At 44.3% G+C, this 20,672-nt stretch overlaps 1 protein-coding gene across 1 annotated transcript in view; it reads right to left on the bottom strand.

Annotated features, from left to right (window-relative positions):
• Nucleotides 1–2,964: 2,964 nt before the first annotated feature.
• The window catches only part of MAL2 (mal, T-cell differentiation protein 2), a 53,115-nt gene continuing 35,407 nt past the window's right edge, over nt 2,965–20,672 (bottom strand). Inside the window, exons 3-4 of the mRNA XM_018553342.1 lie at nt 14,204–14,353; nt 2,965–3,114 (exon numbers count right to left, since the gene is read on the bottom strand). Of these exons, the coding sequence (XP_018408844.1) occupies nt 3,040–3,114; nt 14,204–14,353 (225 nt within the window). The 3' untranslated portion in view covers nt 2,965–3,039. The remainder of the gene's footprint in view (nt 3,115–14,203; nt 14,354–20,672) is intronic.

Consider the following 20,672-nt stretch of genomic DNA (forward strand, 5'->3'; position numbering starts at 1 on the left):
TTTTCGGCGGTGGAATGTGTGACCACCCTTTAGCTCAAGCATTACAACGCTTTGTGAGCTCTTCCAGGGCAGATCGGCACCAGAGACGGTATGTGCTGGAGAACCGATCTGCCCCGGGACAGCTCACTTTTGTCCGACTTTGTAAAATGTGAGACCTATTGCCGGTTAGATTTCATCGCCAAAAAAACTGGGTGGGATTACGTTAAAATGTGTGACCACGTGACTACTCACACATTCCAACCTAGTCACAAACTTTGATAGAACAACGGGTTTTGGAATCCTGTGCTCGTGTGTGAGCCCGAATCACACCGGCGCACATTATTCACACCGGACTTGTGGCTCCCTGCTGGTGCTGCCACTGTCACTTGTCGAGTCCCTCCCTCTGTTTTTCTCCTACGCGGCAGGGACTAGGTGGGAGGAAGTGACATCAGGGAGGTCCTCCAAAATCACCATCTCCACCATGCGCTGTCATCTGGGACCAAATAGCCGGCACCACCCCAGTCTCACGCCCCAGTCTCCACTACTAACAGGTAACCGTGTATATATATATATATTATACTGTATTAAATATCAATTGAAAAGGGGGGGGGCTAGTATAGACCATAAAACGTGCCCCCATAAAAAATGCCACAAGTAACCTGTGACATCTTTTGTGGGAGCATCTTTTATGTGCCATAGTACATATCTGAACTCCAAAACAGATGTCACCGGCACCAAGATCCCATGTTACTGCAAATCCATTTTATTGATAGTTGTCATTCAAACGACAAGCGCTTTCTGGGCTGGGCCGGGTCCCCTTCATCAGGCTCAGAAATAGCATTACATAAAAGGGCCACAACTTTTATATGGACATAATAGAATGTAATTTCTGAGCCTGATGAAGGGGACCCTGCCCAGCCCAGAAAGTGCTTGTCTTAGGAATGACAACTATCAATAAAATGGATTTGCAGTAACATGGGATCTTGGTGCCGGTGTGCTGGAGACATCTGTATTGTTGTTCTGTTGTGAGCAGCGCCAGTGAGCAGGAGGTGACAACGGGCACTTCTGAAGCCCTCACATAGATATTTTTAAGGCTGTTGTAATATTTGTGTGTGATAGGGTCAATCCTTGACTACAATCACCTCTTGCAGGTTTGTTGATCAAGTCAAGCATAAAAAACGTCAGGACCTGCTGCACTCTTCCAGATAGTCATCTGCCAGCTGGTCAACTTAGCCTTAAAAAAGGACCCGTGGCCATGAATAGAAAAGTAAAATGTGTTCATGTAGGGTTTCAGGGACCTCCAGGTACTTGCATGTTGGATTTTATTTCTAAGGGGCCTCCAATCCCTAGATACTGGAGATGTCTTATTAAGGAGGAACACATCAGGAGAATCCCTTGTCATCACATTTTGATTCTTCTGAATATTTGCATGTCTGATCTGCAGAGAACCAAGCAATGTCGTGAATCCAGGCAATCGTCATTTCACAGTCATATGATTTTCTGCTGAAAAGACAACTCTGTTGTGCACATAGTCAAGAGAATAAAAAAATATTCACACTTGCCTAATCTTTATGTCGTTTTTGGCTAATCACTAGCTCTGATATGAAAATGGCTTTTGTGGTCACCAGCTCTGCCCTGCTCCCTTCTGCCTCCCACTAGTGACCCATCAATTTGGTGAGTGGTCACACTAGCTAATAGCAGGGATCCCAACCTGAGAAGTCATTTCAGGGAGGTGCCCTTCTCATTTCAGGGAGGTGCCCTCTGTCAACCTCCCCCTCCACTCCACGCGGGGGGGTGGGGGGGGGAGTTGGGGTGCAGAAACAAGGAAGAGAGCACCCCCCTGAAATGATGGCAGATAGCAAAGAAGCTAATGCCTCCTTTACTATCGGCTCTTTTTTTTGTGTTCTGACAGCTGCTGCCGTCAGGAAAAAAAAATTGCATTGGAACTAATAGCTAGATTGCTATTGGCTATTTTAATGTGCAATAGCCAATAGCAGATTAGCTATTGCACCCGCCCTCTGCTGCTGTCAGTCAGCAGAGGTGGACCTGATGGAGAACTTCAGGTCCACCTGTGCTCATTCACAGCAGCAGTGGACAGGTGCAATAGCTAATCTGCTATTGGCTATTGCACATTGAAATAGCCAATGGCAATCTAGCTATTAGTTCCTATGGCGTTTTTTTCCCCCTGATGCCAGCGGCCCCAACGTCAGAAAAAAAAACCCAGACAGCACAGAAAGGTTTACTCTGCTAGGTCGACCTTTACGGGAGAAAATGTTTCTCTCCCAGGTGTCCGGGAGCCGCTATCTAATAGCGGGAGACTCCCGGAACATCCGGGAGAGTTGAGATATCTGCCAATAGTCAAGTGCAGGAGGTGGGACAGCTATACCTGATGGGGCTCCATGAAGGAAAATGGAATGGGGATTATTTATATAGTTAGCTGGAGTCATGCAACTCCTTGAAAAAGTCTTGAAAGTGAATTAAGTGTTGTTATATAGTATACTTTTATAAAGACCAAAAGTAGCAAAAGTTAATCATGTAGGCAAAGAGGTTTAGGTTTTGTTTTTATTGTAAAGATTACCACCCCCTATTTTTTTAACATAACATTTCCCAAAATACATACATGAACAGCACTTCCTACTAAAAAAAGTCCATATGTAAATTTTCTTAAATTAAAATACAAAGCCATTACATTTCCCTCTCTATTTGCATTTTTTTGTATTATTCCCCTTTTTCACTTTGGGAACACAGGGCATCATAAATGAAAACTGGAAAGAAAGAAAACTAGAAGTGTTGTCCAGGAAAACAGCAGCTGAAATCTGACAGGTTGCTTTGGGTGACACCTCCATTTTCCTATCCTTGCAGTTTTCATAAATAGGCCGAAGCGCTAGCTAGGGACCAGTCCATTCAGCTTGTATTGTCTCGGCACGGAGGGCAGGCTCCCTCTGCAGGTCATTTTGGAATCCAGACCATTGTCTTTTCAGGTTATAGTGCTCTCTTGCTTTTCCATTCATTGACTTGTATCAGTTTTCAACAGGTCCTTCTGGTTTGGCTTGTTCCAGGTTACTGCCCCCTCCACCTTCTGAATCCCAGCACCGTGCTACAACCATAGCAAACTGTGACCGCAAAGGCAAAAATCTGTGAACATAAATAAAGTAATAATGTCAGTTTGTAGAAAAATATGCACACCTTTTTTTTCAATCTTAAAATGATGAGTCTTTTTTTTATATAATAAGATTTTATTTGGTTTCAGATATAATAGAACAACATTGATACAAGAAAGCCTTATTTCATATATCCTTATACGTCTATCTTCATATATATACATACATACATACATGTATACTTATATCTAATATACACTGAGTGGCCAGATTATTATGACCACCCCATCAGCACTTCGTTGGGCCGCCTCGTGACTCCACGAGATGTTGAAAGGTGATGCGAGGAATCTGACACTGCACTGTTACACTTCTGTTGTCTCGTACCAGTCTTGCCACTCTCCGTTCTGCCCTAACATTGACTAGTCGCTGACGGCCACAATTCGCACGTTCAGACCCAGATTTTCGGCTGTCAGTCCAGTCTTTAAACACTTTAACAACAGCTTGAACATTTAACGAATTCTGCTGTTTTGCTGATACTCGCTCCATGGCTCCGAGCGCCAACAATCATCCCACGTTCAAAGGCTGTTAAATCACGTTGTTTACCCATATCTTCAGAAACAAATCACTTCTACTGTCGTGGTAAACAACCTGCTTCCCTATTTATAATGGTCTGGCCCTTAGCAACTTCAGCGCAAAATTATAGCTAATTTGCCTACAAACGTCAGGTGGTCATAATAATCTGGCCACTCAGTGTACATCCCTTTATTTCCAAGACTTATCTATAACAGAAACCTTTATATGTGTGGGGAAATTCTATGTAGTAAAGTAAAATGATGAGTCTTGTACCATATTAGCCATCGAATAATGCAGAAAGTTTGGAGTGATACCCTTTATCAGTTAGCTTAAATTAGTAACATTAGCTTAAGAAACCTATTAACATTTTTTTATGTCACGATATGTTTTTATAACTTTTTTCCATCAAAAGTACAGAGTAAGTGACAGGTCCTCTTTTTCAAGTAATTGTGGGTCTAGTAGACCCCTAATGTCACCTATGGACCCAATGAAGCTAATGCATCATCAGCTTCTTCTCTGGCTACAGCAGCCAGAGAAATGACAGCCTGAAACCAGAAGTGACAAAACCCTCATCACTTCCATGTTTAGTAAGCCAAGGGGAGATCACCCACTGGAAGTGTGCGGACCTCCCTCCAGCCAAGCACATGCGCTGTGCTAGTCTTTGGACCAAACGAGGGGCAGCAGAGTCTGGAATAGCCAGCACTTTTTGGCAGCCTACAAGTAGTTGGGTGGCTCTACAGCTGCCTGACAGTATGCTGAAAAGAACAGTACCAAGATCATGGCTACTGCAGCAGCTGTTATCTTGGTGTAACCACTTCAGAACCACAGGGCTTATATATGTATTGAAGTCCTAAAGTGGTTAATAAACTAAAGACACAGTTCACTTTCCCCAGTGAGCAAGGCATACTTGCTCATCTGCTCTTTTTCACCGCCTCCCTGCTCTGTCGGAGCCATCACTCTGTTGCTCGAATGCGACTCCCCCTATGCGACAGTGATGCTAAACTCTGTTATGCTGGGGGATGAAGATGGCAGTGACTTCATCCACCTGAGTAAACTCTAAAAACAGTAGTTAACTTGTGTGCCACAGCTGCCTGTCTTTGGTCATGTTTATCGTATTTGATTTGTTCTTCTGCTCCCCCTTCTGTTTTGTCTCTAGTTAGTACAGTCCCTAGCTAGACAGCCTTTCTTTGCTGCACAGTTTAGTTTCACTTCCAACTGCAGATAGAAACAGAGACAGGGGGCTACAAAAGTCAATATCACACTTCAAAAGACTAGAAAAACACCCCGTGTACTACACTTCCCTGAAGTAAAACTATGTTGGATTCAACTTGTGTGTCTTATTAAAAGAGTTAAGTAGGGATGAGCTAGGGCTCGGAATGAGCCCAAGCTCAGATGTCCAAATAGACTTATTAGGTAAATGTCATTGACCAAATATGCCCACATAAGGTCAATGATGTCACCAGCATCCTGCCCCTATATTGGGTCCAGCTGCAGGGCGGGAAAAGTCGCATCGACAGATCATTGACCATTCATTTTATCAGCAATCTTCCCATAGGATTATATTTGTATTTAGCCTATTTTATTCATATTGTTTAACCGTAAATGCCTAAACCACTGAAACCGCTGCTAAGTGCTTCCATCTTGAATGTGATGTCTGCAGCCCCCAGCAGACTCAGGGATGTCACTTGAGTGACATCCTATAGAATTCTCCTTTCCTTCATAAAATATTATGTAAGTAGGTGAAGGGAGGATCACAGGGGCTGGACTAGCATAGCCAGTAATAAGGCACTCCCAGAAGAGGAGAGAGCTATGATGTGCAAGACGGGAGGGGGCTGTGCTAGGGCATAGACTAGTGAGTGTCAATTACCTAGCAAGTCCAGAGGCACATTGCAAGTCAATACATAATTGTTAACTGCAATGAAAACACACTGCACGTAAGCATTTAAAATATTTGATGTTTCTGTACTTTTACCTGCAATTTGGTGATGCGGTCTTTTAAAGGATTAAAGCAGTCTGGAGATGGCTAGGAGAGGGTTGATAAGAAAAGCAAAAAGAGACATAGGAGGTTATTCTCTTACCTGCCAAAGAATCTAGCCGTAGCTTCGGCTGATCCTTCGGCTCGCTTCAGCCGCCGGAGACTTATGGTTCTGTCGAACCGAAGGGCTGCTGTACGGGCTATTCACAATAGCCACATCTTCGGCAGTCTATATCTGTCCCTTTGTTTGTTCCTGTACGGCCCGCAGTGCAGACACAGACCAGTTGCCGACCTGCACTCGGTTACAGCTGACTGCCGATGGATGCACAAGCCACAGTCCAGCTCAGGTCGGCGATCGGTCCGTATATGGACCGCTGTTCTCTTCAGTCCTTGGTGCCACATACTATGTGAGGACAACTAGACTTAATTCTAGTGCAGCAGGTGCGTTCCATGCACTACTTTTTTCAACCACAACGCATGGTATTGCAGTACCATATGTTGCGGTGTAGTTGATCGCATTGCGGCTGCAACAACTAATCGACATAATCGATTATTGAAAAAGTTGTCAACTTTTTCAATAATCGATTAATCGGCTTCCAAACAGTTGGCCCTGTTCACGGCGGCTCCACAAACGCTGCGCACCGCTGCCAGACCCGCCCGCATCCACGCTCTACACACCGCACCTCCTTCCCGCCTCACACTCACCGCCCGCCCACATCCACGATCGGCACAGGGACGCGGGGAGATGTAGTAAGGAGGAGCAGGTGTGGGGGGATGACAGCCGCCGATAGACAGGCCCGATCTCAGAAGCAAGTTGCTGGAAGACTGCTCAGGTAAGCCTGCACTTTCCCACACATGGTGCTCTATAATGTATTGCTGGGATTTGTATTCCTCTATAGCTGATGGTACATTGTGCTGTATATGATACATAGGAATACAAATCCCAGCAATACATTATACACTGTATGTATAATGTATTGCTGGGATTTGTTGTACTCCTTTATAGTTGGTGATATTCTGCACTGCGCTGTATAGAGGACTACAAAACCCAGCAATAGTACATTATACAGCGCAATGCAGAATACCGCCAGTTATAATGTACTATTGCTTGGATTTGTTGTAGTCCTCTATAGCTGGTGATATTCGGCATTGCGCTGTATAATGTACTATTGCTGGGATTTGTAGTCCTCTATAGCCGGTGCCAGTCTACATTCATTGCTGTATAATTTTACACTTTCCATTTCACTATATTGCACACCACACAATTTTTTTTACTTTCACCGCTCCAAGCTTGCTCCTGTGATGGACTACAATCTTAATACAAACTAGTAGTCCATCACTGGAGCCATTTTAAAAAATGCATTGTATTGTTTATCCGATTAATCGAACGTAATAATCGGCTAACTAATCGATTTTGAAAATAATCGTTAGCTGCAGCTCTAAACTTTATAGACAGGAAACACACTGCAAATAAATATTTAAAATACTTTAGGCCAATAGATTCTATGGAAAGAAGTTCTTGAAATAGACATTGTCAAAATATATATAACAAAAATGCCATGAATGACTAAAACAAAATACACAAAAAAATGACAGGTCTTTACTATGGAAACCAAAAATGATCACTGCAACAGTAACTATTTAAGCTTAATCATAGCAAAGGTGTTTCCTGTCATTGCTCTCCTCAGGTATTTGTCTGAAGGGTGCATACCAACAATACTCCAAGGAGACAGACGTCTACAAGTGACAATCTTCTGACCACTCGAGTGGTGATAAGATCTCTCAATACCTTCTCAACAAAAGCCTTAACAGCAACTGGGGAAGTCCTTGTTCCTTTGTTCTTACCTGGCTTCTAGGGTGTTTAAGAGTTGGGTATTGCAAGCATTTGTTCTTTAACCTAGCCATTAGTGTTAGCGAAACCCGAACACTCTAGCGTAGCAATTTTTGGGGGGTGAATATACAGGGGAGAGCGAGACAGCCAGGGGAGAGAACAAGGAGAGCCAGCCAGGGGAGGAACAAAGGCGAGCCAGCAGAGACAGCCAGGTGAGAGAACAAGGAGAGACATCCAGGTGAGAGAGCAAGGAGAGACATCCAGGTGAGAGAGCATGGAGAGACATCCAGGGGAGAGAGCAAGGAGAGACATTCAGGGGAGAGAGCAAGGAGAGACAGTGAGGAGAGACAGCCAGGAGAGTGAGGAGAGACAGTCAGGAGAGCGAGACAGGATAGAGAGTTGAAAGACATCCAGGGGAGAGAGCAAGGAGAGACAGCCGGGGGAGAGACAGGAAAGACAGCCAGGAAAGTGAGAGAGATTGGAAATGTATGAACTGTCAGTACCTAGTCACAGCATAGGTCTACACCCAGACAGTGCTTGAATCGCAGCTGCATATGTGCAGGAACACCAGGCAGGGCCACCATTAGAAATCATGAGGCCCATACAGACTTCGTGGCTGGGCTCATCCCCCATCCCCCCTTTTCCAGTCAGCTTGAGGAGAGGAATGAGGCGGCATACATGGCAAATTGTGAGTGTGGCAAAACTGCAGTGGGGAGGGTTTAAAACTTGAGCCTATGTATAGAGTTCAGAGGGCAGAAGTATGTAATGTACACAGTGAACAGAATTCAGAGGTCAGAAGTATGTAATGCAAAGTTCAGACGTCAGGAATAAGTAATTCACGGTTCAGGGTCAGGAGTAAGTAACAGAGTTCAGAGAGCAGGAAAAATGTAGACTAAGTAAGGCAGAGTTCAGAGAGCAGGAGTATATAATACAGAGTAATAAAGTGCAGAGTTCAGAACTAACACATGGTTCAGAGGTCAGGATTAACGCACAGTGCAAAGGTCAGGAGTAACAGACAGTAGAGGTCAGGAGTAAACAATGCAGAGTTTGGAGGTCAGGAGTAAACATGGCAGAGTTTGGAGGTCAAGATTAACACACAGTTCAAAAGTCAGGACTAAATAATTCAATTGCAGAAATAAATCAGCAACAGCAAACTGCCAGCTAGCACTCTAATGTTCTCCTATTGTATCTGTAAAAAATAAGTCAAGGCAACTGGACTTGCTGTATTTTTCTTGAAGACGTTTCACTGGTCACCCAACCAGCTTTCAGAAATTACAGTTTTAACAACACTAAATTTAAAGAGCCAATCCACTTAAGGTGGGAGGGGCTACACATGCTAAACAGCATGGATGAAGGAATCTTTCCATGCGGGTTATAAGAAAAACTGAATAGTGACTGCATCTGATTGGCTGAAAATTTACACCTGGCAAAAGTTGATTGAAAAAATTGTTGAAAAAAAGCTCAAACTTGTCCAATTCATCAGGAAGCAGAAGAACCAATGTATGGCCAACTTGAGTTGCTGAACTGGAGAAAGAAGTAGTGGGGCCTTTTTTCACATCAGTCAGCATGTTGCATTTCAGATGTGGATCACTGCTTGGCTCTTACGCTGCAGATACATGGCATTTGAAAAAGACGTTACAGTCTTTATTCATCTCAAAACGGTGGATGGATGGATGAACATAGCTGTCATGCAGACTTATCAGGTTGGTGCACATTGACAATTATAAGAATGTCTGCATTTTTTATGGCTGCCGATGGCCTGCCTGCTTTACGTGCATCTGAATGACATGGTGGTGAATGAAGAGAGAGTTCTAACTACTTCGAATGGCTGTGAAGATACCATTTATCCAAGTCATGGTATACCCAGTAATAGTGACATTCAACTGGACTTGTTTTCACAGTCTTGCTTGACTCGAATAAACCTAAAAGATCACATTGCAAGATTTGTTAGGCTTTTTGAGAAAAAAAAAAAAAAGGAAGGACAGTAGTGACGTATAGGTTGGTGAGATGAACCAAAATACGCTGAGCAGACACCTCCAAAAAGGTCAATTCCTGGAGAAGATTTCAGCTGGGACTATGTCTGGGGATCAGAGTGGTGATCAGAGGCGAGAGTGTGGAAGAGGTAAGTATCCCCCTTGCTTCTTCACAGGTAATGCGGGTTTGGGAATTTTAATTATGCAACAGACTCAGGTTATAGGACCAGTAGTGTGGTTATAGGGGCAGAGTTGAACTCAAGATCTACCAAGGACTTTACTGCACGTATCCCATTGCACTCCTGACTGTAGAATCCTAATATAGTCCGGGGTGGGAAAAAGAGTGGTCACCAGAACTCCAATTGTGATACCAATACGTCTTTTTATTGACGCACATTCACAAAGCTTTGTGATAATGTGAACATGCATCAATAAAAAGACGTATTGGTGACTTTGATTTTTCTTCTGTACTACCAAGGACTTTATTTATATGTTTCTGTATCCACTGATAATATCACTGCTCGTGTTTCACATGTGCAAAAAAAGAGAACATCTTCAGACTGTTGAGGGTTTTCTTTTAACCCCTTGCCATCAACCCTTTAAAAAGGAGAATTATGAGGCCAGTGATTTCACTCACTCAACCTCATAAATCTGAGCCGACCTGTGACAATTAAACTGTCACAGGTCGGCTCAGTAGATCGGGAAGTGAGCAAACACATACCGTCGCTCACTTCTCGATCTATCCCTGCAGAGAGCCGTGACTGTCACTCACGGCTCCCTGCAGGGATTCCCCCCCTCCCCTGTCCGATCCTCCAGCGCTGACTGATGGTACGGACGGGGGTGGGGGCGGGCACAGTTGGCTCTGCCTCTGGATAGGCAGAGCCAACTGTCAATCCCACAGCTGGGTGGATCTCGACAGCAATGTCTGGATCCAGTCTGGCTGCGGCATCTCAGTATACCGCAAGCTGTAGCTCACGGTATACTGATCTTTGGGTCACGGGAGAATGCTAGTTTGTGTTCTCCCGTGACCCTTAGGAGAACTATGGGGAAAAGCCCTGACCCCATAGTTCTCCTTTAAGGGGATCTTAACACCAGGAGTCAGGAGTGTGCTTCCTGATCATGTGATCACTACGGTCATCATATGATTACTACTGGGAGCCAGTAAAACGAGCTCTCGATCATCTGCCCGCTGTGACAGCCAGGGGCACATGATCAAGAGCTCCTTCCCCTGGCTCACAATAGTAAACAGTGACCAGGCGCTACCAGTGAAAGCTTGGACTCTGTGCTGGGAGTGCGCTAATGGGTATGATCAGTGGGCTGGTTGACACAGATATGCACATCCAGCATTTACAGCCCAGCCTGGGGTAACTCATATGTGCATTGCGCCGGTGAGAGGGTGTAAAAGACAGCTTTCTTAGCATTGCTTTAGACATACTTTGAACAATAAGCCTTTCAAACAGCATAGACCATCTGAACTAAACTTCTCAGCTGCAGTGACTGGCTGCCCACATTACAGCTCCACCATGAGGTCCGTACAGGTATAATTTATTTACATGGAAATCTAGAAAAATACAATATTCTTTTTAAAAGAAACCAGTCATGAAAGTAAACATAGCAGGCTGCCAAATGAGCCTTCTGAAATAACTAGTTTATTGGTCATGCTAGGCCTCTAGCTTCAATAATTACTGACAAGTATGCAGATGAGGACATCTAACATCTTTCTGAGTTTCTCTCTGGATTTGCATACTTGCGCTGTGTCATTGACACAGAGTATTGACGCCACAGGGTCCACATGACAGCCAGGCAATTGGCATTTTAAATAGAAAGTCCACAATAGCAACCCGTGTCAGACGTAAGAAATATGTGAACGACTATTGCTGACAGGTTCTATCATTCTGAGTCTAGCTTTGCCATCTAGTGAGTCAATGAGCTCTGAATATGAAGTCGAAATATCCATCAACATTCTTGTTACAGTTCAGGGTCTAAATAGCTAGCAAAGGGAGGATCAGGATGACAGCCCTGGGGCAAGTTAGCAGTGGCAGGTCGCACAGTTCTATCCTGAACCCTGTGCCCCAAAAAAGGCAAGCAGAGGGTAAAGGACTAGTCACCAGTATTGGTTGTGGTCTTCCTGCAGCTGATCTTTTCCCCTTGGGAGTCTCTGTGCAGAGGTGGCCATCTCGGTAGAAGGAAGCAAAGCCTTCCCCATATCAGAGCTGTCCCCCTGCTGCAGCAAAAGTTCACAAAACATATAGCTATAAAATGGATGAAACAGAAGCAAGGAGAATCTTGCACTGCAGGTCCACAGGTACAGCTTCCTCTCCAGCAAGGAAAACAGTGAGCAGCACAGCAGTGAAATTGCCAAATATCCAGAGAGTTGCAGTCAGGCACAATGGCATATCAAGGGTATGGCACATGCCCTTGGTGCCATGTGAAGGGGGCCCCCGCTCCCTGCCATGTGAAGGGGGCCCCCGCTCCCTGACAGCTGACTTTGTTTTCCCTCTCCCTACCCCTCCCTCATACACATCTCCCTGTCCAGGTCTTTGCAACCTGGGACTCTCTGGCCAACGCCTTGCCCAGCTCCTGACAACCAGTGATGCCAGTGGCGTAATTTACTGTAGATACACCTCTGGTCAGTGCCTAAAGCTGGCCATACACTGGGATTTTCATTGCTGCCAAGAACCCTCTTTCGATTCTAGCTCAAATACCTCATCAAGCACAGACCAATGCCGATTTTGATAATCGTTGGTTAGCAATACTAACTTGCCGAATTTCTACGATCGACCGAACGATTTTTCGTTTGCGCATGTTTAGTGTTCATGTTGCGACTTTTTTCATATGAAAACACCACTAATCCATCGATTTTCATACGATTCGAAAAAAGTTTTCCAGCCTGACGGTTCGAAGAAATTCGGCCAGAAGTACAGTAAAAAAATCATTGGGTTCCCATCAACTGATCGAATCGTTTGAAAGAATGTTCGTGGACGATTTCCTAAATGATAATCGATAGGTGTATGGGCACCTTTCGGCCCCATTCACACTGAGAGTTTTATCGCGCGGTAATCCGCGCGATATCGTTCTCCAATGCATGGCAATGGGGCTCTGTTCGTCGTTGTCGCGGGTCGCTACAACAGGACCCTTTTTGGAGCGGATTTCGGCGTGATTCTACTTTGTTCAATGCAACCATTTGCACGATATCGCGCGACAAACGCGCGATTTGCGATACGCTCAGTGTGAATGGGGCCTTAGACCTCTGCAGAAATACAGCTGCATACCTCCAAACTTTCTTAAAAGGAAAAAAAACCCACATACTATAGCACAAGGTATGTTGACAAAGGACTCACCCCTGCCACATACCAAGGGAGGGCCATCACAGAGAGTAATTGGACACTATCAGAAAAGGGTTATGAGATGCAAGGGAGGGGACTGCGCTAGGGAATTGACAAATCACATTTTCTTACAAGTCCAGAGGCACAATGCGAGTAAATAAAAAGTAATTTATGAAAAAGGAAAATCACTGCAGGTAAGCAATTATAATACAGTCGGCCCCCGGTTCAAAGTTCACAGACTCAGGTCATTCGCGGATTTTTACCATATAGGAGTAACATCTGTATTTTTACATTCTAGCACTGCGGGAGACATAACCTACAGTACTGTACAGACTACGGGTTTACCTTTACATTCTTTTTTTTTTTAAGGGTAATGGTAGGGCAACGAAAAAGACGAATAGGAGTAGTGGCCCCATGTTATTTGTTGCACTTGCAAAACAATACGTTTTTTTTAATAATATTAATTATTTAATAATGATTTTATACATATATTAAAGGGTATATACTGTATATATATCAATATAGGGTGTTTTGGTATGTTGTGTGTAGGATACGCTGCTGGCTCTTTTTTCTATTACAGATGGCTAAGGGCATGACTCTGTAGCTGGGCAGATACGAAGGCATCAATATGACTCTTACCTAGTAGCTGAGGCTGTCACCGGGCAGAATCGTAGGGTAGCTGGCATCAGGATTGGTCTTCTTCGTTTTGGAGGGAAAACACCTGGCCAATTGTGGTATCCTTGAGTTTATATAAACGGGTATTGGTTACTGGGCAGCTTTATATTTACCTCAGCAGGAGTCATCAAGTCATCCTCATCTGGGCACCTTGGAATTGCTTCCCTCCCGGATTCTGGTGCTTGTCGCGGTCACCTTTTTTGGGGTAATGTCGCCCTCTTTGTGGGTGGACAGGAAGTAGTGGTCTGGTGAGTGGTACTTTTCATGGACTTTTGCTCGAGTCTTGTGACTGAGCATTATTATTACAGTATTGGACTGTCAATTTTGGTTGTTATGGTTAAATTTTTTTAAATGGTTAATAAAGTTATGTTGGTTTAAAAACCCAATAAAAAGGGGCAGCAGCCTTTATTTGCCCATATACTATTGTGGTCAATTATTTACAATTGTATATACATATATATATATTTAAGGGTTAATAGTAATGTTTGAGGGTATGGTTTTGTTTAAAGGGGGTACATTCCCATGTATTAAGCCGAGTTTGAAATTAAGTTAAAGTGTTTTGGGGGCATATTTAGGGTTTAAACTATAAAAAAAAAATAGGCATTTAAAAAAGGCATTTTTGACCACATTCAAAATTTGTGTTTTTTCATAATTTGCAGGTGCTCTATGACCGAACCCCCCGTGAATTTCAGGGGTCGACTAATTCTGTACTTTGCCAAGCAATTTGTGTCTCAGGGTCTCCAAGTATACTCTCTTGCATGTGTACATACCGTTGCTGCCACATTCAGTCCAAGCTTGCCTTTTACGAAGCCCACAAAACTCGTACTATTCTTTTCTAGATTGGCTAAAGTCGACACGGCCGCTTGCAGGACGAAGGCTCCGAAGTAGAACACAAAGGTGAGAAAGTGATACGCGAGGTCCTGCAAAAGAAATGGATAAGAAATTTTTATCACATTTGTCAAACGATTTTTTTTCAAAAGCACACCAGGTTTTTATTTATTGGATTTTATATGAATTAAATAGCGACTAAAGCCAAAACTTTTGTCTTTTTTGTTTTAAAATAGAGTGAAGAGGGATTAGAACATCTGTCAGGCTTTAGTTGCTGTCTGTGCCCCCTTTAGGGAGATTCACCCTCTCTGTTTGTCCTGATGAAATAAGAAAATCTCACATTTCTAGGTTGTCATTAGAACAGGAACTGATGGGACATCTTCCATTAAGGACGCTAGTTCTGGTGACCCCACTGACCTTCAGGGATTTCCCGCTCTTTGGAGGGATTTACTCTCATTTTCTGTTGCGGCTTCAGGACAGGAAGTGAAGGGAAATCTCCCCAGTGGGACATAGATGGCAAAAAAAGCTGACGGCTTATAACTAGGGATGCACCGATATATCGGCCGCCAAAGCATATCGGGCGAAAATGGCACTTTTGGCATTTTCTGGCCGATACAGCGGTGCATCATATTGTCTCCTCCCCGCTGGGTGCTGCTCTGTGTCCCAGCAGGGAAGAGAGAAACTGTCACAGCTGGCTGAGCGCTGCGGGAGGAGAGCTCTGAGTGTCCAGCGTCTCTCCTCCCACCCCGCTCGGCCGCCTGTGACAGATCAGAGGAGAGCGGTGTGGGCGGAGGACAACCAGCGCTGTCATAGCAAGCTGAGCTCCGCTGGAGATCGGCTACAAGCAGTCAGTGATCGCTGTTTGTACATAATTGAGGACATAGTATGGTTACTTTATCCTCAATTATGAATGAATGAAAAAAAAAAAAACACGGGATGAATGTAGATGAATTTGCTAGATGAGCTACTTCCCCATGTTTGTCGGACATGTGGCACCCATTGAAATCAGTGGGAACATGCGGCGAATGTGCACGATCGCACACAAACGCAGTGCGCGTTCCCAATACGCTGGAGGAGTGAACAGGGCCTGAATGTCCCAGAGACACAACAGGAAGTGAAAGGAAATCACTCCAAAGTTTAAAAAAAAATACATGGCTAGACAGTGGTCACCAAAACAGGTGTCCCCATGGGTAGATTTTACTCTCTGTTCCTGTGACAACCACACAATTTGAGATTTCCCTTTGCTTTCTGTCCTGGGAACAACGGTCCCCATTGAAAATGCTGGATGTGTTTGGCTTCAATACTTTGAATTGCTGAAACAAAATAGGATTTTTTTGTACTTGCTGTAAAATCCTTTTCTCCCGCGTTCATTGAAGGACATAGTGTAGATCTAAAACCTCAAATTTGTGCCCAACAGCCTACTCTTTCAGGTGGTGCTATAACCCAGTGGTTCCAGATCTACCATCTTCAATGATTCACCATTCTATATCCTCCGATGAACGGGAGAGAGAAAAGTCAGAAATCCTTATCACCAGAATTGTTTAATGTCAGTGTTGGCGAGATCAAACCCAACACAGCCTGACAGCCATTTAATGAGCATTTTCAGTAGGATGGGTCAGCACAAGCAGTCTACTGATTCATCTAATGACAGGTGCACATTATCTCTGACACTCATTAAAAATCACATTACTGATAATGTGAATATTGCTAATTTGTATTTTCAGGAACTTTTCAGATGCAAAATCCCAAAAATAAAAAAAAAAAAGCAAAAAAGATTCCCAAAGTGAAACCTGTTATTAGAATGCCGGTCACACCTCTGCTCTGTCTTAAAGATACAGCAATAGGGAGGGGCTGTGAATGTCCTCTCTCCCGCACACACACCCATCTCAGGAACAGAAAATGATGCAACCTGCCATTACTTGTACACAGGCAACACCTAACCGTCTGGAATATCCCAAACCACAAGCACTGGATTGAGGGGTTGGGGACAAGCTACATTTGTAGTTTTATTCAGCAGCTGTGTCAGAAATAGATTTGTTTTAAGTTGGTTTTTCTACATAGCATATGAAACAGTGTGCGGAAGGAGCCTGAACGAGAGATCAAGACAGAATGAACAGGCTGTATGTAATCTGATAGTAGAGCAGGATACTACTACCCTCTATGTAAGGGGTAGGTTTCCACAGCACTATTGTGGAACTACAGCCGGTTCATTCTGTCTTGGATTCTCGTGTGATTCACTTCTGTCCACAGACTGCAATGTCCTTATGAAATATCTTCCACCCATACAATGAGATTTATTAAATGGAAAATTGCATAATCAGAGCTTAAGTTACTCCCCTTCAAGTTGTACAGATTCTGTGGAAATCCAGATTGCACTGAGCTGATGGCACTTATCCACGTGTTAGCAATTAGATTTATTAAAGTGAACCTCACCCTTCCATGTCTCCTGGCACCTGTGTTAGCCAGAGACGACCTGCATGCACCCTCCTACCTCATCCTTCCAGGTCTCCTGGTCCCTGTGTAAGCCAGAGACACCATGCATGCACCCTCCTACCTCACCCTTCCATGTCTCCTGGCACCTGTGTTAGCCAGAGGCACCATGCATGCACCCTCCTACCTCACCCTTCCATGTCTCCTGGCACCTGTGTTAGCCAGAGACACCATGCATGCACCCTCCTACCTCACCCTTCCATGTCTCCTGGCACCTGTGTTAGCCAGAGACACCATGCATGCACCCTCCTACCTCACCCTTCCATGTCTCCTGGCACCTGTGTTAGCCAGAGACACCATGCATGCACCCTCCTACCTCATCCTTCCATGTCTCCTGGTCCCTGTGTTAGCCAGAGACACCATGCATGCACCCTCCTACCTCACCCTTCCATGTCTCCTGGTACCTGTGTTAGCCAGAGACACCATGCATGCCCCCTCCTACCTCACCCTTCCATGTCTCCTGGTACCTGTGTTAGCCAGAGACACCATGCATGCACCCTCCTACCTCATCCTTCCATGTCTCCTGGTCCCTGTGTAAGCCAAAGACACCATGCATGCACCCTCCTACCCCAACCTTCCATGTCTCCTGGCACCTGTGTTAGCCAGAGACACCATGCATGCACCCTCCTACCTCATCCTTCCATGTCTCCTGGTCCCTGTGTAAGCCAGAGACACCAGCATGCACCCTCCTACCTCACCCTTCCATGTCTCCTGGTTCCTGTGTTAGCCAGAGGCACCATCCCATGTCTCCTGGTACCTGTGTTAGCCAGAGGCACCATGCATGCACCCTCCCATGTCTCCTGGCACCTGTGTTAGCCAGCGGCACCATGCATGCACCCTCCTGTCCCCGTTAATGTGCACCACAACCCCCACAGTGGAAGACAATTAACCTTCCAGTAAGTCTTTGGATTGCAAGAAGAAACCCATGCAGGGAGAGCCGGTTAAATAGTATTCTGGTCGGGATTCGAACTGGGGTCCCCCCATTGCTGCAAGGCGAATGTGTTAACCACTGAGCCACTGTGCTGCCCATAGGGGAGGGGAAGGGAGAGGAGAAGTGGCACAGAAGTGGTTTTATTAGATAACAGAAGTAATGAAGTTCACTGTAAACCTTGTAAAGTAACATTGACTCCTTGTCATCGCGGAATATTTACATCTAGAAATGATTAACATGCGTTGCATATTTTACAGACATATTCTTTATTTTCTTCTACACATTTCTGTTACAGTAAAACATTAACTTGTATATCCTCAGTAAAAGGTGACCGCTATCTCCTTGCTTGTATCACATGAGTGTCGCAAGACTGACTAACGTAAATCATTAAAATGACAGCCGGGTGACAGAATCCCGTAATACAACTCGTAATTGTCACCAGCATTAGAATGCTGTTTATTTTAGAGCGCCTTAAAGATGGCGGCTGACCCCTCCATGCACACGACGACGGGGACTTCTTGTAGAACATATCATTTTACATAAACTTCAGAGTATTTAGAGCAACACAATTTGCCCACATGTGCCCACTATGGTGCTGACATTGGGAGCATGAGAGTTGCTTGCACTCGAAAGGCGCCACCATCAATAAGCGTAATCCTGGGCATGTGTGGCAGTGGCCAATATGGTAGCGATCCCGCATATGCATGGTTGCAGCAGTACCATGCATGCATGATATTTCATTGCCATTAACACGTGTGAGGGGCAATACTGCGTATGCACTGTCACCGTATCAGCACAACCTAATGATGTCATATCTGTAAAAAAAGAAAAATGAAGGCAACTGGACTTGCTGAATTTTTTAACCAGTTGACATCCGCGGTGTTAAACCCCCTTCCCATCCAGGCCATTTTTCAGTATTCAGCGCTGCGGTACTTTAACTGACATTTATTCCGTCATGCAGCGCTGTACTGAAATAGGTGCAGATCTGCAGACTGATGCAGTACGTTTTTGCCATGTTTTTGATGCGTTCAAGTTTAAAAAAATATATTTTATTTTTTTTGCTGGAGTGGGGCTGTTAGTATGTTAGCTGAGGTGCAGTGCGTTTTTGATGCGTTATAAAGGCGTTTGGGTTTCCTGACCGTTTACGGACTGGACAAAATGTGACATGCAGTATTTTTTCTGTCGTAAGCTGAACGGACTGCGCACGTGAGAACTGGAGCCCATAAAACACATAGGGATACATTGGGATGCATTTTGAGTGCAGCAGCGTACGGAGCCGGTCAGCACACAAAACAGTTTTTTTACTACGGGCGGACGGCAAGAGGTTAAAGACGTTTCGCTGGTCAACCAACTAGCTTTCACATTTCAGAATTAAAAAAGCACGTTGGATGACCAGCAAAACCTCTTCAAGAGAAATACAGCAAGTCCAGTTCCTTGATTTATTTTTTTTACAGTAATACCATGACCTGGATGAATGAGAACCTTCAGAGACGACATCACCAGAAGCCATAACTGATGTAACTGGTGCCCCACCTTGGAGAAGACCAATTATTATAATGAAACTAAATGAACATTATTTGTCTCTAACCAACTAATCTGATGCTTATCATTTTTTGTTATTATTATAATTATTATTATAAACCTGAAATATACATTTCAACATAATACTAAAGGGGAAACAAAAACACCATTCTACACCCAGAAAGTCTCCTTTAAATATAGGATAGGATTGATGTATTATATTTATCTCAGGAGTTAAGCCTTTGTTTAGTCATCACACTGAACCTTAGGGTGGAACCGACACATTTTGCCAACTGAGCACACAGCTTGAATGATGTGAAATGGCCACCAATGAGGTGTGTGCAGGATTAGTCCATCACTCATAACATGCTCCTGCTTGTACCGCAAACTCCTTCACCTTTCTCACGTCCCAGCTGCTACCCCAATAAATAGAGGAGAGGCTTAAAATTTACAATAGAAATGGTCATAAAACCCTCAACAACTTTTGAAACTGTACATGTAACCCAAAATGTCCTACTGTGACCCAGGAGCCGCACTGCAGCTGGAAAATATCCCATTATTGTCCGTATCCACCCGGCTGTCTGACAGCTGGCTCTGCCTCTCTAGAGCCAGCTGTGCCCACCCCCTCCCTTGTCTATCCTTTCAAAGACCACTGGAGTAACTGAGAGGGGAGTGCGGAATCCCTGCAGGAGCAGTGAGTGACACTGGTTGAAGACCATGTTCTGAGCGATCAGCCGTTTGTGATCACTCAGTTCTCGATTTATAGAGGTGGCTTGTAACAGCTGCAATGTCACACGCCAAGTATTGGGAAGCGTATATTTTACTACCAATACTTCTCGTTTAATGCAGTGCGAGCTTAATAGAAGAAAGCAGAGTGACCGGGAGATGTGCTCATTAGCCTTATGCTTTTCTTTTCACTGTGTAGCCACAGGCTGTGAGCAGGAACAAAACATATATGTGTTATGTAACTGCGACAGAGAAAGAAGACAAAAGGGAAAAAATTAAAAAAAAATAAAAATATATGTATCCAAATCTACTACTATATCAAAGCCCCATATGCCCCCAGCCCCCGCGAAAAGAGAAAAAAGGTCCGGGGACTACAATGGTTAAATCTACAAGTAAAATGAATCACTGCAACTGGGCTATATTTAATGTCCAAATATAAACGGACATGTGTGATACTTTTTGCCGTTTCCCTACATTATATTGCTGGGAACACCCGAGATGTGTATTTTTGGTGCAGGCAATGCTGCATTCCCTTGTGTGAACAGGCCATTAGGTAAATATTTGGTCAGCGTTGGCCTGACTCAGTCCAGCTAGGGTTTAGTTGACCAGGCATTGAGTTTGGGTCAGACACAGGTCTCTGGAGGTCAATAAGTCATAGAGTAATTGGCTATACATACCAGGTAACAAGTCAGTGTAAATTACAATTTACAAAACTGGACTTGATACTTTTATGAGATGCTATT

This window comes from Nanorana parkeri, unplaced genomic scaffold, assembly GCF_000935625.1.
Source record: "Nanorana parkeri isolate BGI_ZX_2015 unplaced genomic scaffold, ASM93562v1 scaffold117, whole genome shotgun sequence".
NCBI lineage: Eukaryota > Metazoa > Chordata > Amphibia > Anura > Dicroglossidae > Nanorana > Nanorana parkeri.